We start from the raw sequence: 27,788 nt of genomic DNA, 5'->3' as shown, positions 1-27,788 counted from the left end.
GGAACGAGAGCGGGGGCGCTGGTGCAAACCACTCGCGGCCGAGACTCATTGCGGCCAACACGAGCATTCGCCCTGGCTCCTTCTCGATGTCAGCTCGTCTGCTGGGCTTCTGAGCAGAAGGCGCGAGATCCTCGAAGCTCGCCCAGCCCTCACTGCCCGAAGCTAGCAGAGAGCGCGTGTCCTCTTCCCCCGACGCGGCCCTGAGATCGACTTCCTCGGACGACGCGCCGGCAAACAGCGGGCGCTGCCCACCGGGAAGCGATGCAGGGGGGGCCGGTGAAGCAGGGCGAACCGGCGAGCTCGGTTGAGCTGAAGACGGTTCCGGAATCCGCTGAAAGCGATGCTTTTACGGCCTCAGCGCAGCGGAGAATGCAGGCTCAGAGAAAAAGGCCAGGCGAGTCCTCAGAGTCACCATGGCAACAGCTCGCAGTGGGGGCATCCGCCGTCAGCGAGCGCGAGCGCTGCATGATCTTCACCCAGGCAGAAGACACAGATGACGAGCCGCAGGAAGGCATCTTAAAAAAGACGCAAGCTCTTTTACGAGTGTGTGTCGCAGGGCGAACACACACACACACACACACATAAAGAACAGCTTGGATATAACAGGATTGAAAGGATATAGGCGCCGGATAGCGCAGCAGGAACGGCAGTGGAAGGCGGCGATGCCAGCAGCTTCAGAATGGCTCGTCGTGCTGATGTGCTTTCTCAGACGGCGCTTGCTTCCTCCGTGATCCAGCGATGCGTGAGCTTCGCTGAAGAGATGAAAAATCGGGTGAGTCAGCCTTTTCGAGCTCCTTTTATAGGTTGGGCCACACCCGTTTCGGCGGGAAGTGGCAAGAAGGGCGCGAAGCAGAACAAGCCAATGAGCGAACGAGCCGTCTCGCCTATGGCTGTGTACTGCTGCAAATGTGCTTTACAAAAATACAAAATTAAGGATAATTTTTTGCTTCAGTATTTCGTGAAAAGAGACTTTTCCCGTAGCGTCTTAGCTAAGACGCAGTACGAGAGAGCTCTCGTAAGAGAACCTGTGTATGTTAATAATACAATGAGTACGATTGGTTACAGGAAAGGATCTTTATATATGTGGCTCTTTAGAAGTTGCACATTCATATTCTGTTACATATTGCTTGTCTGTTTCTAATATTTTTTTAGTCCAAGAACATTCAGCTCCAGTCAAGGAAAAACTCTTTGAATGTTTTTGCACCCGCCTGACTAACCCACCTAATTATAATACTGGGCTAATTACCAAACACTTCAATGAATAAACAAACTGTGGGTTAGTTTTGGGCTGAAAACAAAGACATTAAACCAGGACCTCTTTCCACTACTGCTTTTACAATATTCAAACGACATTTCTTGCAGTTCCTCAGAAAACTATGCAGAATCAAACCTGTTATTATCCTAAATATTCCTAAGAAAAATAAAAACTAAAACATGCTGTTTCCTTAAGCATTGAGCTCCTGTGTTCCATAAGGGTAAATGCGCAATAGTCTATGTGCAAACAGGAAGAGGAGGACATACAGCTGATCACTGACCACACAGCAAACAGTAAAGTATGGCAGTGACTGCTTCATATTGTAGCTTGCTTTCATCATCAACGAGTGGACGTGTTGTTAAATAGAAGAATGAGTTTGTAGAAAGTTCACAGCTAACACTATGATCCCAAACAAAATAATCAATTATCACACGAGGGACTGAAGAGCATAAAGGTCAATGTCCTAAAATGGCCCTATCAAAGCCATGATTTTCATGCAAATACAAATCTGTGGCTCTTCTGAAGACTGAAGTGCTGTATAAAAGAGAATACATAAGATAGGCCAAAACTGCACCTAAACACTCTGCATATCTGATATAGGTCTTTTAGTCCAACTTCACAAAAAAATTGACTGATATGATTTCACTCAGACTAAATTGTTTGTTACATTTAAAAACATTTTTTTTTAATTAAAAAATTAAAATGTAATATTCAAAATACATGTAAACCTACTGAGTAGTGTGTGGGAAATAAATACTACTTAAAACAACAATGTTATTTAAGTAATCAATCAGCGTTTTTTTTTTAAAGAAGAATAATACATGTGCGGTGTTTTGAGAGTTCAGTAAGTGATATATCAGCCTCACTAATGTCGGTTCATCAGCTAACAGTGAGGATGCACAATGTGTCAGCATTATATATATATATATATATATATATATATACACACACACACACATATATATACTTTTTTAATATATATATATATATATATATATATATATATATATATATATATATATATATATATATATATATTTTTATGTGCTGACACCCTAATTCTGTCTTAAATCTTTTAGGAAGTATGTAAAGAGTTGTTTGTATATTCTTTGTTATTTATCTATTTATTTTATTTTAATTTAATTTATTTATTTTTGCTATATCTGCAGTACTGTTAAAAAGGTGAAATACCTACAGTATACGGAGGAAAGAGAAAAGTTCATCCAGATAGAAAAGTCATCATTAAAAAAATGTTGCATGCTGTTATTGTCTAATCTATGTTATTAACCTCATGAGTATGCAAATTATGATTGTATAAATAAATTACAAATAAGGAAACCTGACCAGCCAAGTTTTATTACTAACCATGGGTAAAGTATGAGCAGTGAAACATGCAACAAGATAACCTAGGACTATGAAAAGCTGAGACCTCAGCTAACAGATACAGTATGTATTAGATGTAGATCCATCACAGAGTTTTACCTCTAACATCTTCTGCACTTATAACAGTTCTATATTTATACTAGCTTTCTCATCACCAGGTCTCTTTCACAGGTGCAGATAAATCTTATTTCCATAACTGGCTTCCGAGGAGACCGTGAGCACAGAGGGATCAATAAATGGTGTCTCACACCCTCTCTATTCTCCTTTTAGCTTTTACACTAAAATTTTGTAGATTTTATCAATTCATAGTATGCGATCAATGCTTGGTAAGTTTTCCAAAAGCACAGTTATTTAATGTTAAAGGGGTTATGTGATGGGATTTAAAATTTTCCTTTCTCTTTGGAGTATTACAATCTCTTGGTGCATAAAGAAGGTCTGTAAAGCTGCAAAGACTAAAGTCTCAAATCCAAAAGAGATATTTACATTTACATTTAATCATTTAGCAGATGCTTCTATCCAAAGCGACTTACAAATGAGAACAATAGAAGCAATCAGATCAACAAGAGAACAACAACATGACAAGTCTCAGTTAGTCTAGTACAGAACGCAGAACGGTTTATATATATATATATATATATATATTGGGACTTCTGGTGGTGCGCGCTGCAAGATGGCTGCACAACACTAGGCTCCCGAATATTAACCTCCTATTTTTAGTTATTCATTTCATACAGAGGAGAATATAGTTTCTTTTGCGGCGTGCTCATGCCAGATTGAGATTGACAGAGCCCATCGCGTATATTCAAATTCCAATTCACCTAGACCACGATCGATGTTATTTCGGCTTCTTCACTGTCCTGACAGGCAAGCCATCCTTCAAGGAGCACGTAAATCAAAACCCACTTTACCTGGAGGAGCAAGTCTGGAGTTCTATGCTGATTATAGTCACGAGACGGCACAAAAAAGGAAGGCGTTTTTAACCGTAAGATCCAAGCTTCACCAGAAAGGCACTGAAACTTTCCTAATCTACCCAGCATTGCTGAAAGTCACTTACAAGGGTCAGAAAAACTCGTTTGAATCTCCAGAAGATGCTGAAAACTATCTGGATGGTCTTGATGGAACGGCGACACCGTCTGCTCGCAGATCTTTAAACTTTCCACCTGAGGAGTCAATGGAGGAGGACTTATAATCGCTTTGTTTTTGTTCAATACAAGAACTAGAAACCTTTCCAAAGTTTGCTCATGGTTCAGCCCATCAAAGTGATATGGTAACATTCTTATTTTTATAAGGTATTTTTATTTATCTGTTTATTCTATTTTTGATTATTATTATTATTATTTATTTTTTATTTTATTTTGTTTTATCTCGTGCTGATTGATAGATATTGCTTTATAGAGAGTTTTTAGTTGAGTATTGTAAGCTCGCTAACTTTGAAAAGTTGGGTTTTAGTTTCATAATTTAATTCTGGCTGTCATAAAGAGTCCAGTTATGGAAATCACATGTTAGATGATTATCCAGAGTTCTGTAAAAATCATCTTATAATTCTACATATCTCTGTTTGTTTAAATCATAGGGGTTAATTGTCGGGTCTCGGGGCTAATCACCTGTCTTTTTGGTGTGGGTGTGTGTGTGTGTTGGGATGGTGACAGCTCACCACGTCTGCCTGTTTGTGTTTTCCCCGCCTCCCTTGTTCCCCGTTGTTAACCATAATTGCTCGCCACCTGTTCTCTATGTCCTTCTAATTTTTTCCCCTTTATTATTCCCTGTGTTTCTCTGTCTATTGTCAGACTGTTGTTATTCGTTCCAATAGCTCCGATCATCTAGCAGCTCTTTGTACTCACCCTGTCGTGTCTTGTCCTCAGGCTCCAGTGTGTTTGGCTTATTTCTCTGCTCTAGTTCTTACAAGCCCAGAGCTCCTAGTAGCTTCAGCTGTTCATCCTGTCACTACGAGTGAATCCTGTGAAACGTGACTCATCTGCTGTTCATCCTGTCACTGCGAGTGAAACCTGTGGAGCGTGACTCTTTCTTCTCTGTCTCCGCTTTGTGAATAAAGCCTTGAGTTTACCCGCAACTGAATCCAGCCTGCTTTCTCCTGACAGAACAGTCTGACCATATTATGGATTCAGCGGGATCTGGTCCGCTTCGCGCGGCTCTCGCTCAACAGGGAGTGTTGATCGGGCAGCATGCCACTCAGCTCAACACCACCGCGCTGGATGTGGAATTTCTCAGTGCCCGAGTCTCCGAACTCCTCACACGGGTGGACGATCTTCAGCAAGAGGCAACGAGCCGGGGTCCCGTTCCTCACACCGGTATGTCACACGAGTCCGAACCCCATGCCAACAATCCGCCGGTCTCAGGGTGACGAGGCGGCGGCCCAGTTATCACGACTGTCTCAGGGGAGGAGCTCCGTGACTGACTATGCTATCCAGTTCCAGACTTTAGCTGCGGCATGCGGCTGGAATGAGAGCGCGCTGCGCGCTCGTTTTCTTGAGGGGTTGGATTTCGCCATTTCGGATGAACTCGCGGCCATAGAGCTCCCGCGGGAATTGGATAGGCTCATTAGTCTCGCGCTCCGCATTGAGGGTCGTCTCAGCCGGCGCCGCAAACAACGGCAAACACCCGCCCCGTGGCGCCACCTAGAGTTCTCTTCAGCCAGTTTAGCCAGCCGACAGCCCTCGGAGGAGGAGCCCATGCAGTTGGGTCGTCTACGGCTTACACCACGGCAGAAGCAGGAGCGTCTGTTGTCGGGGGCGTGTCTATACTGCGGCAAGGGAGGCCACTTCGCCCTTCAGTGCCCATTAAAGGGCCAGGGTCCACCAGTGAGGCGGAGCGTCCTGGTGGGCACGGTTCTCAGCTCAAGCTCTCCTGCAACACGCACTCAGCTGCCGTTCCAACTCTCCTTCCAGAGTCATTCACACACTGGACTCGCCCTTGTGGACTCAGGGGCTGAGGGGAACTTCCTTGATGCTGCCTCTGCTCAACGTTGGAAGATCCCGCTTGTTCCTTTGGCTAGCCCCGTTTCAGCATGGTCATTAGCTGGCCGTCCCCTTACCACCATCACCCACGTCACTCCCAAGATAGACCTCCATATTGCTGGCAGTCATCATGAGCGGATTGAACTGTTTATTATTGATTCCCCTAAGGCTCCTTTAGTTCTGGGACACCCATGGTTGCACAAGCACAATCCCCACATTGATTGGGTCTATAATTCTGTTTTAGCCTGGAGTCAGTCTTGTCACGTGTCATGTTTGGGTGCTGCTTTTTGTCCTGTCTCTGTGTCTTGTGTTCCTCAGGAGGATCCCTCTGACCTGACTGGTGTTCCGGCGGAGTACCATGATCTTCGGGCGGTCTTCAGTAGGGCCCGGGCCACCTCGCTACCTCCGCATCGCCCCTACGACTGTGCCATTGATCTCCTCCCGGGCTCTTCTCCGCCTAAGGGTCGTTTATATTCCCTTTCAGGTCCAGAGAGAGAGGCCATGGACAAGTACATACGTGAGTCACTTCAGGCTGGGCTCATCCGCCATTCCTCCTCTCCCGCTGGTGCAGGGTTTTTCTTTGTTCAGAAGAAGGACGGCTCCCTGCGCCCTTGTATTGATTACAGAGGTTTGAATGACATTACTATCAAGAACAGGTACCCCCTACCTTTAATGTCTTCTGCTTTTGAATTATTACAGGGAGCTCGGGTCTTCACCAAGTTAGACCTGCGCAACGCCTACCACTTGGTGCGCATTCGGGAGGGGGATGAGTGGAAGACGGCATTTAACACCCCTTCGGGACACTACGAGTACTTGGTTCTTCCGTTTGGGGAAGTCGTGGCCTAATGGTTAGAGAGTCGGACTCCCAATCGAAAGGTTGTGAGTTCGAGTCCCGGGCCGGCAGGAATTGTGGGTGGGGGGAGTGCATGTACAGTTCTCTCTCCACCTTCAATAACATGACTTAGGTGCCCTTGAGCAAGGCATCGAACCCCCAACTGCTCCCCGGGCGCCGCAGCATAAATGGCTGCCCACTGCTCCGGGTGTGTGCTCACAGTGTGTGTGTGTGTGTTCACTGCTCTGTGTGTGTGCACTTTGGATGGGTTAAACGCAGAGCACAAATTCCGAGTATGGGTCACCATACTTGGCTGAATGTCACTTCACTTCACTTCACTTCACTTCACTTGGTCTGACCAATGCTCCAGCCGTTTTCCAGGGACTCGTCAACAGCGTGTTGGGTGACATGATTAATCAATTTGTCTTTGTGTATTTGGATGATATTTTGATTTTTTCTTCTTCTCTCCAATTACACACCCAGCATGTCAGACGGGTTCTCCAGCGGTTACTAGAGAACCAGTTGTTTGTCAAGGCGGAGAAGTGCGAATTCCACGCTGAGTCTGTTACGTTCCTTGGCCATATTATTTCTATGGAGGGGATCAAGCCTGATCCCGCTAAGATTGAAGCTGTTGCCCAGTGGCCGGTCCCTGACTCCCGGAAGGCTCTGCAGCGTTTCCTGGGTTTTGCCAACTTCTACCGGCGTTATATCCAGAATTTTGGTCAGATCGCTGCACCGCTGACAGCCTTAACCTCCACTAAGGTGTCTTTCAGGTGGAACCGGGAAGCGCAGGTAGCCTTTGACATTTTAAAGTCCCGTTTTTGTCTCTGCACCTATTCTGATGGTTCCAGATCCAGAGGCCCAGTTCATTGTCGAGGTTGATGCTTCTGACGTTGGGGTTGGCGCAGTTCTATCTCAGCGTTCCCTCCATGATGGGAAGGTTCATCCTTGTGCATTCTTCTCTCGTCGTCTCAGCCCTGCAGAACGTAACTATGACATCGGCAACAGAGAGCTGCTGGCGGTACGATTGGCCTTGGGTGAGTGGCGTCATTGGTTGGAGGGGTCAGCGCAGCCCTTCTTGGTCTGGACGGATCACAAGAACCTAGAATACATCCGTTCGGCCAAGAGGCTGAGCTCGCGTCAGGCCCGCTGGGCGCTCTTCTTTGCCAGATTCAATTTCACCCTCTCGTACCGGCCGGGATCAAAGAACACCAAGCCTGATGCCCTCTCTCGCCTGTTCGGTGCTCCGGGGGGGGGGGGTTTGCGGCCGAGGCCATCCTTCCTGAGGGGGTGGTGGTCGGGGCTCTTTCGTGGGGTATCGAGCAGCGAGTTGAGGAGGACGGTCGAGGGGTGCAGGTGCCGGGAGAGTGTCCAGCGGGCAGGTTGCTGGTGCCGGCTGCGCTGCGCTCTGAGGTCCTTGAGTGGGGTCACTCATCCAGGTTAGTCTGCCATCCAGATATTCGGAGAACGTTGTCTGCCATCCGACAGCGTTTTTGGTGGCCTACTATGGCCGCAGATGTTAGACAGTTTGTGTTGGCCTGCCCCACATGTGCCCAAAGTAAGCCTGTCAATCGCCCTCCTGATGGTCTACTGCATCCTCTCCCTATCCCTTCCCGTCCTTGGTCACACAATGCCCTTGATTTCGTTTCTGGGCTTCCTCCGTCGAAGGGAAACACTGTAATTCTCACGGTGGTGGATCGCTTTTCCAAAGCGGTTCATTTTATTCCCCTGCCCAAGCTACCCTCCGCCCGGGAGACCGCCCAACTGGTGGTGGATCACGTCTTCCGTCTCCACGGGTTACCGGTGGATGTGGTTTCTGATAGGGGTCCCCAGTTCGTCTCCCGGTTCTGGAGGGAATTTTGTAGACAGATTGGGGCCTCTGCTAGTCTGTCATCTGGTTTTCATCCTCAGACCAATGGGCAGTGTGAGCGGGCCAACCAGGATCTAGGAAGAATGCTCCGCTGTCTAGCATCCAACAATCCGAGTTCCTGGTGTCAGCAGCTCTCCTGGGCAGAATACGCCCATAACACCCTTCCTGCGGCCGCGTCAGGTATGTCCCCTTTTGAGTGTGCTGTTGGTTATAATCCACCTCTGTTCCCATCACAGGAACCCGACGCAGCGGTTCCATCCGCCCTGGCTTTCGTCCAGTGCTGCCGTCGCACCTGGGAGAGAGTCAGGAGGATTTTGGTCCAAGCCTCTGACAGAACCAAGGCTGCAGCTGATCGTCGCCGGTCCTCTCCTCCTACCTATGTGTGTGGTCAACGGGTTTGGCTCTCTACCAAGGATCTGCCTCTCCGGGCGCCTTCCCGTAAGCTGGCACCCAGATTCATTGGGCCTTTCCGCATCACCAAGGTGGTTAGTCCGGTGGCGATCAGGCTCAAGCTCCCTCCTACTCTTGGTCGGGTTCACCCGGTGTTTCATGTTTCCAGGGTCAAGCCTGTGTTCTCTTCCCCCCTTAATCCTGCTTGCAGTCGCCCCACCCCCCCACCCCCTCGTCTTGTGGATGGATCTCCTACCTATACGGTTAAGAGATTACTCGATGAGCGGCGCCGCGGCAGGGGGTTTCAGTATCTTGTGGACTGGGAGGGGTATGGTCCAGAGGAGAGGTGTTGGGTGCCGTCCCGGGACATTCTGTACCGCTCGTTGATTGAGGACTTCCGGCGGCATCGAGGTAGGCCCCTTCCTAGAGCGCCAGGTGACGCTCCTGGGAGGGGGGGTACTGTCGGGTCTCGGGGCTAATCACCTGTCTTTTTGGTGTGGGTGTGTGTGTGTGTTGGGATGGTGACAGCTCACCACGTCTGCCTGTTTGTGTTTTCCCCGCCTCCCTTGTTCCCCGTTGTTAACCATAATTGCTCGCCACCTGTTCTCTATGTCCTTCTAATTTTTTCCCCTTTATTATTCCCTTTGTTTCTCTGTCTATTGTCAGACTGTTGTTATTCGTTCCAATAGCTCCGATCATCTAGCAGCTCTTTGTACTCACCCTGTCGTGTCTTGTCCTCAGGCTCCAGTGTGTTTGGCTTATTTCTCTGCTCTAGTTCTTACAAGCCCAGAGCTCCTAGTAGCTTCAGCTGTTCATCCTGTCACTACGAGTGAATCCTGTGAAACGTGACTCATCTGCTGTTCATCCTGTCACTGCGAGTGAAACCTGTGGAGCGTGACTCTTTCTTCTCTGTCTCCGCTTTGTGAATAAAGCCTTGAGTTTACCCGCACCTGAATCCAGCCTGCTTTCTCCTGACATTAATAAGGTGAATAGTGTTCTAGACATTGCCTCGCGATCGCCACAGATGTTTGCTAAAAGGGTTATTTGGGAGAAGGAGGGGGCGCTTAGGCGCATAAAGCACCCAGGACCGATAAGGATTTTGTTACTGTATATGGATATGAAAATCTTGGTTATATGTACAACAACCTGTTTTTTACTTTATGCGTTATTCTGTGTGAATCCAGCAATTGTAGATTATGGTTAATATAAATATATTGTCTCTCAATGTTAGGGGGTTGAATTCTCCCATTAAACGTACACGGGTTTTAGATCTTTTGCACAGAAAGAAAATCGATGTAGCGTTTCTTCAAGAAACACATCTTACTAAAATAGACACTCAAAGAATGCAAAACAGGCGTTATATAACCCATAATATCATCAAATTGTCATTCTAAAAAGCAAGGGGTGACTTCTTTTTAAACGTAATTCTAATTGTATTATTGAACACAAAGGCTCCGATGACGATGGCTGAGTCGCTTATTGCTGTGCCTTAATTGAAGGAAATAGGTATGCATTTGTTAATATATATGCCCCAAACTCATATGATGTCTCCTTTTTTCCACAAGTTTTGAAAACACTTTCATCTCTTCATGGTTATTCAATCGTCATTGGATCTGACATGAATGCTGTGTTTGACACAGTTTTGGATCACTCCAATCCTTCCGTTTCAGTAACACAGTCTCAGTCTTCTGCAGCACTGAGATTGTTTATCAAAGACCTAGACCTATGTGATGCTTGGCGTGTACATAATCCTACAGCTAAGGAATACACCTATTTTTCCCCATGTCACAAATCATTCTCAAGAATTGATTATATTTTACTTTCGTCTACGCTACTTTCAGATCTAATACACATTGAATTCCTACCACAAAGTATTTCTGACCATAATGCTGTATTAGCACAGCTCCAGATCAAGACATCCTGTAAACCGTCCTGATGGAGATTTAACACTCTGCTTCTACAAAACGAGGACTTCCTATCTCAACTGAGAGCAGAACTGACTGAATTTATTAGATTAAATCAAAACTCAGTCTCCAATTATGATATGCTATGGGCATCTATCAAAGGCTTTTTAAGGAACAAAGCCATTTCATTTTCTGCTAGACTTAAAAAGAAATATTTTGAACAAATATTATTATTAGAAAAAAGATGTGGGGACTTAGAAAGGGAAATAGGGAAATAATGTGAGTTAAATGTTGAAAGGGCTGCACTCAATGATTTGCTACGCAGAAGAGCAGAATATCTAATGCATATTACAAAACATAAATACTATATAGATGGAAGCAGACCAAGCCGACTCCTTGCACTTACTCTGAAAAAACATGAGCAACGTTTTAATATACGGGCGATTAAAAATTAAAAAAAATTTCTCAATTCACATCCCAAAGATATAAACAAAATATTCACGTCATTCTTTGAAAAATTATATACTTCAGAAACGCAACCCAGTACCGGTCAGTTAAAAGAATTTTTTGACCAATTGAATTTAAATAAACTTTCAAAAGAGTAAATGGACAACCTTGACTCTGATATAACTTTAGAAGAACTACATAATGCAGTAATCTGTTCAAATAAAGGAAAGTCTCCCGGAATTGACGGCCTTCCAACAGAGTTATACCTGGTGCTATGGGATTCATTAGGTCATATTTGGTTATGCACTATAAATGAGGCCATATCCAAAGGCCATTTTCACAGAGACCTCAATACAGCTTTAATCTCTGTTCTACCTAAACCTGGCAAAGATCACTCAGACTGTTCTAACTATAGGCCCATCTCCTTGATTAATGAGGATGTCAAAATCTTCCTAACGCCCTCAAAATTATAGATGAATTTGGCATACTATTGGGATTTAAAATTAATCTTTCAAAAAATATTTTGATGCCTCTTAATTCCGGTGGTCTAAATTTTTCTATTCCAAACAATATATTATTATCAACACAAGTTAAATATTTAGGGATCGAACTCAGACCTACTTTACCCCTAATCTCAAAAATAAACTATATGTCAATCTATGGGAAAATTGAGTCTGATATTCAACGATGGATGTATCTGCCCTCATCACCTTCAGCCCGAATGTCAGTAATAAAAATGAATATTCTGCCTCGCACCAATTTTATTAGTTCCATGCTTCCTCTCCCCCCACCTACAAATTATTGGAAAAAACTAGATTCTTTACTAATAAAATATATTTGGAACGGAAAACGTCCCCGCGTTAAGTGGTCTACACTTCAAAGAATTAAAATGAAAGGCGGATGGGGTTGCCCAAATTTTAAATTGTATCATTGGTCATTTATTCTGCTCTCAGTTAAGAAATGGTTTGATCCTTGTTCACGGTCCTCGTGGAAAGTAATAGAGCAAGAACTTATTTCACCAATTCGATTGCAAGATTTTTTATTTTCTGGTCTTACATATAGGAAGTGCTCATTACATTATGGACCTATACTTTCCTATACTCTCCAAATATTTAAAAAGATTGAATCCCTTTTTCCTTCTAAAACTATATGGCATACCCATACTCCCGTATGGCACAATCGGAATCTGCTTTCTGGCGGACAACCATTTGTACAGCCATCTTGGGCTTCAAAAGGTTTTCTAACGCTAAAAGATATAAATGGAGAGAAATCAATTTTAAATTTTCAAGACTTAATTGAAAGATTTAACATTTCCCGTAACACTTTATTTCTGTTTTTTCAATCTTCAATCTAATCTTCAAATTCACCCAGTAGTGCAATGGATTCAAAATGCGCCAAAAATAGGAATCTTATTTTTTACTCTTGCTTTTCAAACCTTAATTCTGATCATTTCCCTAATGCTAGAGCATGGTTATCAGAATTGACTCCCTATAGTAGAAGTATTGATTGGGACATAGTGTGGGTTAATACATTTCATGCGTCCTCAAACTTTAATCACAAATTCATTCACTTTAAAATTATTCACAGAGCATATTTAACCACACATATACGGTATGCTATGGGTATTTCACCCCATCCATATTGTATATTTTGCGGACCACGTTGCCTTGACACTTTAAGACACATGTTATGGGATTGTCCAGAAGTACAAAAATTTTGGGACATTGTGCTTGATGTTTTATACAAGGTTATCAAGATTCATTTTCCCAAGGATCCTGTTATTTTATTGTTGAATGATAATTCTCAATTTTCTGTAAGTGTGAAAGAACAGAAATTTTGGCTAGCAGCTATGACTGCGGCAAAGAAATTACTAGTTCAACGCTGGAAACCCCCTCATGATCTTTCTGCTCTTTCTTTACTTGATTCATTCCTTATTGGAAATACTATATCTGGAACTGTCTTCTGCACAGACTAACCACGCAAAGCCTGCTACTCTTTCTATGTGGAAGAACTGAATTTCCATAATATCGAAGATTTTGGTTATTTAGTCTAAAATGTCATTCTGTTGTTAATATTATTACCAATTTCTGTTTGTGTATATTTTATCTTTATTTTATTTTATTTATTTTTGAGTATATTTATTTGATCACATATTATCTTACTTTTGTATTTATTTGGGTCCTGGGGTGCGATGGGATAGGTGTGGGTTGGGGGGAGGTTCTGGGAGGGCAGTGGTTTAACTTGGTTTTCCTTTCTTTGTTGTGATGTGTTTTTGTGTGTTCTATTAAAATAAAAACAGTGAATTACAATATATATATATATATATATATATATATTGATGAAGGATTCTAAACTGATTCTGTGTTAATGTTATGATCTCTGTCCACTGGAACGCTATCGCTTTTAATTTAAAACAGGTTATTTAAAAAATTACTTATCAAACAGATGGAATTAGAAATAAATGCCTGCCTCTAATAAAATCCTGCTTCTAATAAAAGCCTGTTACCTTCTGCAGTTCAGGTAAGCCACGGCTTTTATTTGACGAATTACGGTATGTGTATATATATATATATATATATATTAGGGGTGTAACGATACACGTATTCGTATTGAACCGTTCGGTACGAGGCTTTCGGTTTAGTACGCGGTACGGATTATGGACCGAACGGTTCGTTGGACTAATTAATTATATTTGGAAAATAAAAAAAATTGTGAAATATAATGATATGCGTTCAACAAGGTAGCCCAATAACCCAAACGACGTAACAGGCAATGCCCCTGACACCCCCGAAGAAGAAAAAAACACTAACTTATATGTTTATGTTAGGCTACTCAGTCAGGCGCTCGCTCACTCAGTAATACACGCTGAAGGCTCGTTGCAAAATGGCCAATGCGTTTAACAGACTAGAAATAGAAGATCCTCCAATAACCAACAGGTCTGGTGTTTGGGTGCACTTTGGATTCCCTGTAAGCTATAATGGTGATGGCAAGAGAGTGGTGGATAAAAAAAACAACGATATGTCGCATCTAGGGTACACCAGAGGGAATACAAAAAAAAAAAAAAAACACCAGTGGGAATACTTGAAACATGTCAACTCATCACCTTAGTGTGTCAGTATCTGGGAAAAGACGGAAAAAAGGAGAAACATACATGCAACAAACTATCCCCACAGCATTTAGACAGACATTTCCAACGGATTCAAACAGGGCAAAAGACATCTCCACGGCGATTGGTAGGCTACATTTACGTTATAGCCTCGGATATGAGACCTTACTATTTACCATTGATTCTATCATCACCATTATAGCTTACAGGGAATCCAAAGTGCACCCAAACACCAGACCTGTTGGTTATTGGAGGATCTTCTATTTCTGGTCTGTTAAACGCATTAGCCATTTTGGAACGAGCCTTCAGCGCGTACTGAGTGAGCGAGCGCCTTACTCTGTAGTGGAAAACGTAGGTTTTAAGAACATGCTTAATGTAATTGATTCCCGTTACAATATTCCTTCACAAGCCCATTTCAGACAGACCGTAATTCCTGCTTTTTTCCAAAAAACATAAGCCCTATAGAGAACCAATTGAGTAAAAACACACTCAATATAAAGAGTTATAGAGTTCCATATAAAAAGTTACATCTTTGTATTTGTTCATAACTAATATAACATTTTCATTTTTTTTATAAGGAGCTGTTTTTGTTTTATACAGTATGCTGCTAAGAAAACACCATAGAAGATGGGTAAAGAATAGCTCCATCATTGTTTAATGTAAAAAAAAAAAAAAAAACATACTTTGTTAGTTTTAATAAATAAAACATTTTTTTTAAAAATCAAGGAAATTTATCTGCCAACTTTTTCTTTTTGCTGTATCTAAAACGTACCGAACCGAACCGTGACACCAGTGTATTGTATCGAACCGAACCGTGAATTTTGTGAACCGTTACACCACTAATATATATATATATATATATATATATATATATATATATATATAGTATGTATGTATATATATATGAAAGACAAAGAAAAGTCCCAGTATTAGTTGGTTAAGTGCTGGAGTCTTTAGATGTTTCTTGAGAATGAGTAAAGACACAGCTGTAAGAATTGAGATTAGGAGGTCATTCCACAAGCTGGGCACAGTCCAGGAAAAGGTGAGAGTGATTTCGAACTTCTTTGGGATGGCACCACAAGGCGCGTTCACTTGCAGAGCGCAAACATCTGGAGGGCACATAAAATTCAACTAGAGAGTTTAGGTATGTGTGTGCCGTGCTAGTGGTCGTCTTGTAGGCAAGCATCGGTACCTAGAATTCTATGCGAGCGGCTACTGGTAGCCAGTGTAACCTAATGAGGAGAGGAGTAATGTGAGCTTTTTTTGGCTCATTGAAGACGACCCTCGCTGCTGCATTCTGGATCAGTGGCAGAGGCTTGATAGTACATGCAGGAAGGCCCGCCAGGAGAGCATTACAATAGTCCAGTCTGGAGAGAACAAGAGCTTGGACAAGAAGTTGGATGGCTTGCTCTGACAGGAAGAGTCTAATCTTCCTAATGTTGTATAAGGCAAATCTTCAAGACCAGGTCGTTGTAGCAATATGGTCTGTGAAGCTTAACTGATGATCCATCACAACTCCTAGGTTTCTGGCTGTCCTGGAAGGAGTTATGGTTGATGAACCCAGCTGTATCGAGAAGTTGTGATGAAACGATGGATTAGCTGAAACCACCAGGAGTTCTGTCTTAGTAAGGTTGAGCTGAAGGTGATGGTCATTCATCCAGCTAGAAATGTCACTCAGACAGGCTGAAATGCGAGCAGCTACCGTCGGGTCATCTCGTTGGAATGAGAAGTAGAGTTGGGTGTCATCAGCGTAGCAGTGATAAGAAAAGCCATGCTTCTGAATGACAGATCCTAATGACGTCATGTAGATGGTGAAGAGAAGTGGTCCGAAATGCTGAAGGATCGATCGGAGAGGTAGGACTTAAACCATAGGAATGCGGTTCCAGAGATGCCCCTCTTTCTGAGGGTGGACAGGAGAATCTGGTGATTAACGGTGTCAAAAGCAGCAGACAGGTCCAGTAAGAGGAGTACTGAGGATTTTGAAGCTGCTCTTGCTAGTCGCAGGGCTTCAGTAACCAAGAGCAGGGCAGTCTCCGTTGAGTTTTGAAGCCAGATTGGTTGCTGTCCAGGAGGGTGTTCTGTACAAGTAACATAGAGAGCTGGTTGAACACAGCTCGCTCAAGTGTCTTTGCAATGAATGGAAGAAGGGATACCGGTCTGTAGTTTTCTAGAAGCACTGGATTTAGAGATGGTGCCTTAAGCAGTGGGCTAACCCAAGCCTGCTTAAATGCTGAGGGAAATGTTCCAGAGTGAAGAGAGGAGTTGATAATGTGAGTAAGTGAAGGTATGACTGAAGAAGAGATCGCTTGAAGAAGGTGAGTGGGGATCGGATCAATTGGACAAGTAGTAGGATGATTGGACAGGATAAGTTTGGAAACGTCCATCTCTGAGAGTGGAGAGAAGGAGGAGAGAGAGTGTGCAGTGGTCATTGTGAAGTTATCCTCAGTCTGCGGTGTGGAGAATTGGTCACTGCAGTTTTCTTCACAAATAAGACAAGAACCATCAAAGTCGTCAGCTGTAAGAGTCGATGGAGGAGGAGGAGGAGACGGATTAAGAAGAGAAGAGAAAGTTTTGAAGAGTGTCCAAGCGTCACAACAGTTGTTAATTTTGTTGTGGTAGTAGGATGTTTTAACAGTGAAGACATTTGCAGAGAAGGAAGAGAGGAGAGACTGATACACACTAAGGTTGGTAGAGTTTCTTGATTTATGCCATTTCCTTTCTGCAGCCCTGAGTTTAGAGCGATGTTCACAGAGAACCTTGGACAGCCAGGGGGCAGATGGGGTGATGCGTGCTGGTCTAGATGATAGTGGGCAAAAGTTGTCCAAGCAAGAGGTTAGAGTGGAGCAAAGAGTGTCCGTAGCACTGTTTGTGTCCAGAGCTGAAAACTGAGAGAGTGAAGGAAGTGAGGATGAAACCACAGAAGATAGGCGAGATGGAGAGATGAGCGTAGGTTCCGTCGAAAGATATTCTTTATAAAAGTTAAGAGTCAAGAGTGCTGCACATTTTATGGAGGATGAGGACTGTTTCCTGTACCAGTAGCCTACAATTTGTCTGTGGCACAAAGGCTGTTTCTATGAAAGGCTGTTTTCTTTGAAAAGACAGTCTGGCTTCTGACTCACAGCCTGTAAGTAACTTTAAGATTTTTATATTTAAATAATTTGCCAATGATAATTCAAATGAAATGGTTCGCGTCTACAGTACGCACTAATCCACTATAAACATGCCTGACACTCACTCTTGACATGAAATAAACCAATATCCCAAGTTAATCAGTTTCTCCTAACAGTACATTGACTGAATGGCTAAAAGAGAACCGATGATGAGATGTGCATGAGCAGAGCAGCTGGACTGAGTCTCGTCCTGCTGAGACACAGCATCACAGTTAGTTAAGGGGCGTAACTTTCTGTCACACGCTCAAGGCATTCAGCCAATCACAAAACACTGGACAGCTGGCCAATCAGAGCACATATTTACTTTTTCAGAATGATGTGCTTTGTAAAAATGTATGCGTTTCAAAATGGTGGGGAATAAAATGTAACAAAAAAAATAAATTATATGAAAAAATATATATAAATAAATAAAATATATTTTTTAAATGTTTTATGTTTTCATTGTAGAGCAAAAGTTTTAGTATTTGTTTCAATTGTTATTATATATATATATATATATATATATATATATATATATATATATATATACAGTATACATATATAAATAACAAAAATATATGAAACCTTGCGTTGAAGTTGCGAGTACTTCTAAACCTCCTCACACACATGATTATCAGACCGGGCGTCTATTGTTGTTGTGGTCTCAATTGGATTATTGTTGTTGTTCCATCTCTTCCATTTGTTTTTCAACAGTAAAAAAAACAGCTTGAGCCACTCTTTCCAACTTGTGGAACACCTTATTAGTGAAAAAAAAAAAAAAAACCTTTATATATAATAATGTGACGCTGCTTTAAACAAATAGGTCTGTTTCCAATGGAGATTATATATACTAATACTAATATATATATATAAAATTATTGTTATTTAAAAAAAAAAATTATTGACATGTTTCCATTAAGCATCTTTTCAATTTGCAATTTCACTTTGTACAATTTGAAGGGTAATGGAAACAAGCCTAATATCTATAAAGCACTATAAAATCATTGTATTATCTGCTATAAAAAATAAGGTGACATGACTTGATATGATTGCACACGTGTGACCTGAGTGTGCTGAGTACACAAGGTTAGAAAAATCTGGGCAGCCACATACAGTACATGCGCAATATGCTGATGCCAAAATGTACATCACACACAAAAAACAAGGTATACTTTGCACTTTATTTGTACACTGGAAACTGCTCACTGTATATTACCAAGAACACTTTAGCCGAGGGGTGGTATTTTATGCTTTTAGAAATCAGTGATGCGTTATACAGTTGGCTTGGAACTGAAAATGAAAACTTGATATACTGGTCTTGTTTACCTGTTGTCTGCCCTCTCTGACTCCAGATTCAATATTAAACTGATTTAGTGAGGTAGAGTGAGGGAAAGAGATGGTGGGTTGATGTAAAACTCAGCTTTTAGACATACAGCTTCTGGCGCCAATTTGACATTATTTTTCCTTTACAAGTCATGTGTTGATCAGGAACTCACTGTCAAATTGCCAGAATACCAGCACAGCACAGCAGATTTGCCAGTATAAATAGCTGTAACAATGTTGTTACAAAGTTATGGCTAATACTGTGGCTATTTTATGTTTACTGTGCTGCATTTTATGAAAACATTTTTTATCATTATTTCATGTATTTCGCTTCAAAAAGATATGGTTACATTACCTATTCCACTATTACGGTTATTTTCCATCTCTTCCATTTTTAGCTCCATCTCTAGCTGTGGGTCTTCTTCCATTTGATACTCTGAACTTGGACCTGGTTCTTGAGGAGGTTCTTTTGGAGTCTGAGGAGCTGCTTCTTCCTTGTCTTCAGGTTTAGGTTCAGGTTCAGGTTTAAGTTGAGGTTCAGGTCCAAGCTTAGGTTCAGGAACTGTTTCAGGTTCTGGTGTATATGTGGTGTATGCAGCTATCACATGAACCTGATGTGTTACAGGTTCTTCAGCTAGACTACTGCTGCTGGATCCCGCAGCTACATCACTGCTGGTGCTACTACAGATGGACCTGGCCGGCTCTGAATCCTCAATACTATGGCTCAAATCAGAATCATCGGCTGGAGTTGAGGCTCTGGGAGCTGGCAGCAGGGTCCTTTCAACTGGCACCGGGACACATGGGGCCCTCACAAATGCAGTAGGCACAGGAGTGGAAATAACTGGTTCAGGCGACGGTGTTGGTGGAGGTGCTGGAGCCTTCCGCTTCTTAAGATGGTTGTGCGAGGATGGAGAGCTGAGGCTTATCTATAGAGGAAGACATAGGACAAATTTAAATGTTTGAACATTTAGGATTTTCTAGGTGGATCAGGGGTGTTGCTATGCAGTTTTTTTTTACTGGTATGTGATTATTAGAATGTGTATGATTGCAAGGGCATTGCTTACTTGAGTAAAAATGGGCCAAATTTACTAACAAGTTGCACCAGCGCAAACCCTCTTTCAGTGTTAAAAATTTTACTGTCAGGATTTACTAAAGACACACAGTGAGGAATTAGCACTGAAAAGGCACTGACAGAGTTATTTTTGCGCCAGATCGTATTGAATATGCATTTTTAGGATTTTCTCTTTCAGACGCAAAATATTTAAGACCCCAAAAAAAGCATGTTTTGCACTTGAAACGGTTGTAATTGATCTATCTTAAAGTTTCGTCCCCCTTAGTTACTATTGCTCAATCAGACAAACAAACTTACAATGACAGCTGTCAGTGAAAACCTTCTGAGGTGTTTCTGATAAATTCAGGCCCCAGATGGACCTTCAAGTGGGACTTAAATATTTCATGGAGGGATATTTAAAAGATGTTAAATATGTAAAAATACATATCACAATGCAAACAGCAGAATTTTGTTACGGTTGTCATGATCGCAATGACAACATCCCAGATCAACATCATTCATATACTTCATAGTAAGATTAGATAAATTTACATTTAACCATATTAATATGGAGAGGCACGCTCATATAGACCTTCGCTTATGTCTTTTTGATTTTCAATGCACGATACATGATGTGAGAACAGTTTGCTATTTAGGTTTGTACATTAGCATGGACTCACTAACTTTAATGCTAACGTTAGCTAGTTTTAGCCAGAGATACTTTGCTGAAGCTCAAGATGACATTACCGTTCTGCTTGAGCAGATGAAAACTGTAACTTAATGAGAGTATGACAACCAGAAAATGAACGTTTTCTTCTTCATTGTGATTGGGGTTAAATGCTTATGGACATTTTGCTCTGTTTTTGTTGGATTAAGGAAGTTAAATAAAATAATGGAAAAACCATTAAACCGATGCGCTCTTCAGACCTTCCAGCTTTTCTCTATGGCGCTGAAACCTAAAGGTGTCTGAGTTCCACCTCCAGGGCAACTGATACTCGACTGCCATTGGCTCATCTGCATCGAGGAGAGCTTACCCATAGGTCAACTGCTGTTGCTAGGAGGGGGCAACACAGAGAACAGAGAGAAAAATACAATAAAATAAAAAAATATTTAACTTTGCATATTACAGAAAAATCCTGAGATTGCTAGAAATGCAGCATTTACAATGAATTTACTCTCTGTTCTGTTTGTGACACTGTACGCTGCAAAACCATGCCGTTTTTTTACTACCAAGACGAAGTTTCTGAGCGTGAGTTATTCCATAATGGACTCAAACAGTTCTGTCGCTGAAGAACTGAAACGTAGGCAAAGGAATTATGATCCATATTACAATGTTATTGCTTCATTGGACTAAACGTGCTCCATGAGATGTCGTTCAGTGGACCCTTACCTTTCTAACTAAACCGGGATTTACAGCTGTGGATGTGTTTATGACTCAGTATTACCACAAATCTGGTATGTACTGCATTTCTAATGTTCATGTTTTTATGTGTACTGCTTACACAAATGAAGCAAATACAGTCTTAATAAGCTTTCCATTGAAAAACAGTGATCTGTCGTCAATGCTTGAGGCTTAGATCTTTATAATGATACATACTTTGTCAAGATTAAATTTGTCTCGTTTCATTTAATCTATTTGTAAACACTGACATGTGAGAGTTGAAGGGCGTTGAGGACGCCCGCGTCGGGTTGCAGGCTAACAGGTTAAAAGGAGCCACTGTCCCTTTAAAAGGGGTTCATTTTTGCCTTTACTGTATCAGCTTGCATTGGATTTGCATGAAGCTTTGTATAGTGCTAAAGGTTTGTAGGGACATACAAAAGCAAATTCAGACAATTTAAGAATCAAATAGCTGCATACAGTACAGTTTATCTGTTTAAAGAAAAACATGCTTTGCTCTACATGAATCAGCTTTCTTTGGTGTAAGCTATGCTGTAAATAAACAAGCCTAGGAGGAAAATTTCAAGGGAACATGCATGCCTAAATGTGGGTCAGAGGTGAGGAAAAACATTGAACAAAATGACACATTCCCACTCTGTATATTGAGGACCAAGGAAACTACAGTATTTGTAATTATTAGGGCTGTGAATCTTTAGGTAGGCAGCTATTCGATGCAATTCACGATTCGTAGGTTTTCGATTCGAAGAACAATTTTTGCAAATTTAGAATGATTCAATTCGATTCACAATTAAATCTGAGTTGATTCAATTATAAAGATTGGATTCTAAACTCTTTAAGTGCATTCACAGGATTGTTTAAATGCTTCCCCTAAATTCTTTAAATGCTTATTCAGTGGGCAAATTACACCAGCCTTTATAGTTAGAGAACTGGTTAGAAAAAAACTGCCCATTGTTAGATGCCAGATTTATGGTGCTATGGCATGACATGGCATACGTAAAAATGTATGAAAGCCAAGATTTAAAAAAAGAGCTTTAAATATATTATGTTTAAGCTAACATTTCGTCACACCAGGGGTGTAGCCATCACTTCAGAAGTGACAGAAATGTCAAATACAATCAGTTTATGTATGTAGCCTATGTATTATCATAATTATTATTATTTTATTGCTTTTAATTTGCTTTAAGAAATCAAATACACTGCTGGACAATAATCAATCATGTTTAATCGATAATTTCTTCCTTATGGCAATGTTATAATTGTTTTATATAGGCTACTACATTTAATTAGCTATTATTTTATATTCTGCACAGAATAAGGTAGAAAATATACAAAACCGATTCCAAAAAACTTGGGACACAGTAAAAATTGTGAATAAAAACAGAATGCAATGATGTGGAAGTTTCAAATTTCAATATTTTATTCAGAATACAACATAGATGACATATCAAATGTTTAAACTGAGAAAATGTATAATTTTAAGGGAAAAATAAGTTGATTTAAAATTTCATGGCATCAACACATCTCAAAAAAGTTGGGACAAGGCCGTGTTTACCACTGTGTGGCATCTCCTCTTCTTTTTATAACAGTCTGCAAACGTCTGACACTGAGGAGACAAGTTGCTCAAGTTTATGAATAGGAATGTTGTCCCATTCTTGTCTTGTCTTAGGTCTTCTTTGTCGCATCTTCCCCTTTATGACACGCCAAATGTTTTCTATGCAGTTTTCTTCTACGCAGCCATGATGTTGTAATTGATGCAGTATGTGGTCTGGCATTGTCATGTTGGAAAATGCAAGGTCTTCCCTGAAAGAGACGACGTCTGGATGGGAGCATATGTTGTTCTAGAACTTGGATATACCTTTCAGCATTGATGGTGCCTTTCCAGATGTGTAAGCTGCCCATGCCACACGCACTCATGCAACCCCATACCATTGGATGCAGGCTTCTGAACTGAGCGCTGATAACAACTTGGGTTGTCCTTGTCCTCTTTAGTCCGGATAACATGGCATCCCAGTTTTCCAAAAAGAACCACAGAACCGTTTTCCACTTTGCCACAGTCCATTTTAAATGAGCCTTGGCCAAGAGAAAATGCCTGTGCTTCTGGATCCTATTTAGATATGGTTTCTTTTTTGGACTATAGAGCTTAGCAAGCAACGGCGAATGGCACGGTGGATTGTGTTCACCGACAATGTTTTCTGGAAGTATTCCTGAGCCCATGTTATGATTTCCATAACAGTAACATTGCTGTATGTGATGCAGTGCCATCTAAGGGCCCAAAGATCACAGGCAACGAGTATGTTTTTTTCCGGCCTTGACCCTTACGCACAGAGATTGTTCCAGATTCTCTGAATCTCTGGATGATATTATGCACTGTAGATAATGATAACTTCAAACTCTTTGGAGTTTTTCTCTGAGAAACTCCTTTCTGATATTGCTCCACTATTTTTCACAGCAGCATTGGGCGAATTGGTACGTAAGCTTGCTTTGTGGCTTCTTCCACCCTAAGTGAGAGTTTGATGATTGGGCTATTCAGCTCTGAGGAGGTGGATGTCCTAAGCATTGAGGCAGGGGATTTTGAGGAATCAACACCTCACTTGTGAGGAGCTGTTGGAGATTGTAGATTGTGCCATCAAGAAATTAAAGTTTGAGTGGCCTTCTCAAAAGCAGGAAGTGAAAACAAAGAGTAAACCAGAGGAGTGCTTCCATGGCCTGTAGGTTGGGGTAGAGTTCGACCGATATGGGTTTTTCTATAGCCGATGCCGATGTTTATAGGTCAGTGTCAGCCGATGGTCGATATGTGCTGCCGATTTTTAGGGCCGATATCTTGAAGTTTTCATTTGCATGCTAAAATGTCACACTAATAATAAGTGCATGCAATAACACGGGGCTGCCCGCTAACATGCCTGACTTTAAAGTTTTTAAATTTTATGCGTTTTATTTAAATTATTTATTTTACATTTTAACTTTTTAATCGTACTGACGTGTTTATGTCTCATCTTTTCTTGACTTTATCAGCATTTTAATCCATCTTGTAGATGACCTGGGAATGAAGGTTCACTTAAAGTGAGAGCTAAATGTCTTTTTCAACTTGAAACATACAGTCATGCGTTGTTTATTACACAAAATCTGTACCAATATCATGGATCATAAGCATCTCTTGGCCCCTGAGTACAGTTTGGGGTCCTCCTCAATGCATCCTGTAAATGTTGTCATACTCTCTTAAAAATAAAGGTGCTTCATGATACCATAGAAGAACCTTTTTTCCTGTCTAAATAGTTTCATAAAGAACCTTTAACATTTGAAGACAATAACAGATTATGAAAAGGTCAGAAAGAGATTGTTCTTCAAAGAGCCTTTGACTGAATGGTTCTTTGTGGAACCAAAATTGTTCTGTGAAGAACCTTTTAAGCTCCTTAATTTTTATGAGTGCATGTCTTTCACACTTTCAGTCTGTTTTTCTTAATTAGTAAAATAAAATTTTATAGGAGGAGTTGAATCATGTAGACAACAGGTTAAGTAAAAATATTAAAATTCAATAGCTCATAAATATAGCAAAATGCTCCTCTTTATAGTTATTTTTCTAGCTGACTGATGAGCTTATGGACACCGAAAGGTTACTGAGGTAAATATTACATTGCAATGTTTACAAGCTTTACACGTTTTCCGCAGTTTGAAAGTGTTGTACTGTAGAATCTCTTATAAAATAGCCTACCTTTTGATGTTAATTCATGTTCATTATGTACTCTAGTAGTAAAGAGCAAGGTATGATAGGTTCACGTGCTGCTTGAAATGAGGCACTACTCGCGATCGCGCCTGCCGCATTAGGGGCCGTTCACATGTCGCGTCTTTTGCGCGCTCAAGTTCGTTATTTCAAATGTAGGCGCGCGGTATGCGTGCGTGCTCATAATGGAAGCGACTCGCTAGTTTTTTTCCAGGCGCGCCCGCACCGCATCGCGTTAAAAACATCTCAACTTTTCAGAATCCCGCAAGCGCACTGCAGGTCATGTGACAAGAACCAACCAATCAGCTTCATCCTTTCCAGTACCAACGTTGAAAGCTCAGCCAAGATGAAGGAACAGCTGATCATAGCTGTATATGGATAGCCATTTTTAAATAAATTTAGTAACAGAGCTACTGCAAGCGATTTTTATTGCTGCAAATCCATTTATCCTTTGCTGAAATTTGCGGAGAGAGCAGGTCATGGTTGCTTAGCAACGGCAGACGCCTCAGGAGCGCAAGAGCCCGAAGGCTTTTGGAAAAAAATCAGAAAGCGGCGCGCCTAGCGTTTTCCACATGTTTTTAGGCGCGATATGTGAACGGCCCCTTAAACAGCACCAAAACTGTATTTATTGTTTGATTTTTTTTTATGAATTTGGAATAATTTTAAAGCTGATACTTTGTAAATTAAAAAGTAAAAAAAAAGCACAAAGCTTTTTGCGATTAATGGACGGCAAGTGCACTTCAAATAATGAAGTTCATGCATTAACAGAACACAGCATGGACTAAGATCTTGTTAAGAAGAAGCCTTATGATTATAAACAAGAACTGTTAACGATATAGCCAATATCCACACAGATGACAGCTTTACCTGTTGTAGTTGGTTCAAGTTATGAACGAAATAGACGCTGTTTTTCTGCACTTTCTCTTCAAGTCTCCATCATTTCTCTCTCTCGCGCGTTTATCAGGTGTGTGTCAGCGCTGCTGCGCGGCAGATGAGGACTGTTTAAAACTCTTTTTCCCATTAAAACTCTCTCAATGCGCGAACATAACAAAAGATGTGAATGCAAAACAATCAGGAAAAAAGGCATTACATGCAATTTTTTAAGAGATAGCATGTAAATAGACCTCAGCAAAAACTTCACTCACATTTTAATATTTATGGTCGCAAATGCGACCGTTTTAGTCGCAGTTTGGAGCCCTGCGATATATTAAAAATTACAAATATCGGACGACCGATATATCGGTCGACCTCTAGGTTGGGGCCTGCCTTTTTTCTCCCAATGATGATGCTGTGAGTTGAAGAGACACTTGCAACATCCTTAAAGGCCCTGACACTGCCCACTAAGCCATGCCAAACTACATCTAATGCCAATGCACAATTGGCAATTTGGCAGGTATACCAGGCCGATCAGCTTAAATACCTGGGTGAAGGCAAGAAGGTCTGATCTGAATTTATTGAAGTGCTCTGTTGGGCCACAAACCTGTCTTTCTGAGCCACCAAGGAGATGGCCCAGGCCATCAGCCCCACTGTGACAGCAATGGAGAGGCACCTATGTTTGATCCTCTCAGTTATCAAGGAGAAGGATAAAGCTTTCCTCCCTGATGCACCACTGTTACCCTCTGGCCTCTTTGGTGATACTGTTAGATTGGTCGCTGAGAGGTTTCAGGAGGCAAAACATCAATCAGCAATGTTTTAGAGGCACTTGCCTATCCAGGTCTCATGGGGCTGCTGGTCTACAGCCTACGGTTTAGCAGGCCTTCAATCCTCCACCACAAGTATCTGCTGAATATGAGAGGACACATTTAATGTGACCTGTCAGGGCTCTAGAGGCCTATGTACAAAGGTTCTCAATGGAGGAAGATGGACCATCTATTATCTATCAGTTATTTGTCTTGAAGCAAACCATCTGGAGTCTCTCTTCAGGAAGTTTGCAATGCTGCAGTCCCACCTGCACCCCACACACATTTTTTTCTGGTTTTATAACCTGGCCCTTTCGTCCTGAGGTGTGCCTGGACAAGCCTCACACCAGAACAGGCACTAGTAAGCATGGCTTACCTTCGTAGCTTCCATGTATGCCATCACATGTTAGGTCACTATGAAACACCAATCAAGATTGTACTAGTTCCAAACATGCTCCAGATTCTTTCATGCTCAACGCATTTCACAAAGTGTCTTCAACAATGTAGCATCCCGTCCGTTCCCCTCTCTGGGAACAAGGTTAACTATGTAACCAGAAATGTTATTTAATTTATGTCCACTGTAATTCTGTTTCCTTTGATTTATACTACCTCATAAAATGTTTTTAAAAGTACACAATTTTTCTTGGCTTGGTCCTGTATGTTGCATGATGTATGAACATGATTCATGGAGCCTCCTTTTATAGTGCCATGAGTGCATTGCGCCCCATTACATGACAATTTACTTTGACTGGGTTAAAGTTCAAAGTCATTATGTGATTTATTTTCTTCCTTGAAGTCTTTAAATATATTTAATCTACATTTAAAAGGGGCTCTTAATCTGTGTCTGTACCATACCCTTAAACTTTGACCTTTAATCCACAATGGGGCAGCAAAATGTATGATTTCACTCCTCTGGCATGTTAAAGTTTTAATGTAGAGGAGAGGAGAGAAGGGACAGAAGGTGTGCTTAATAATTACAGACTATGAAGGCAAGGGTCTAGCCACACTCACACTGGGTTGCTGGGTTATGTTTCACAGCAGGCAGGCTGGTCATTCATCTTTCTGCTCCCTCCCTAACACAGAGTGCTGCTTCAACTTTCCCCTACATAGTGCTCAGAGCAGAAAATACAATGTGCTCCAGGTCGTTCTAATGTACATATGCACATGCAATCACACGTTCAGGAAAAAAAGAGGCTTCGACATGTGTCATAATGGAATGTAGGCAGAGGTGGGTAGTAACAGAGTACATTTACTCCGTTACATTTACTTGATTACATTTTTTTTTTAATTTTACTTTTAGGAGTAGA

General features: G+C 41.6%; 1 protein-coding gene across 5 annotated transcripts in view; it reads right to left on the bottom strand.

The window, feature by feature from the left end:
* The window catches only part of cobl (cordon-bleu WH2 repeat protein), a 128,646-nt gene that overhangs the window by 20,846 nt on the left and 80,012 nt on the right, over nucleotides 1-27,788 (bottom strand). For all 5 annotated transcript variants that reach the window (XM_059567339.1, XM_059567341.1, XM_059567342.1 and 2 more), the window contains one exon: nucleotides 18,990-19,560. In XM_059567339.1, coding sequence (XP_059423322.1) covers nucleotides 18,990-19,560 — 571 coding nt within the window. The remainder of the gene's footprint in view (nucleotides 1-18,989; nucleotides 19,561-27,788) is intronic.

The sequence above is a fragment of the Carassius carassius genome, chromosome 15 (genome assembly GCF_963082965.1).
Source record: "Carassius carassius chromosome 15, fCarCar2.1, whole genome shotgun sequence".
NCBI lineage: Eukaryota > Metazoa > Chordata > Actinopteri > Cypriniformes > Cyprinidae > Carassius > Carassius carassius.
This window is presented reverse-complemented; position numbering and strand designations above follow the sequence as displayed.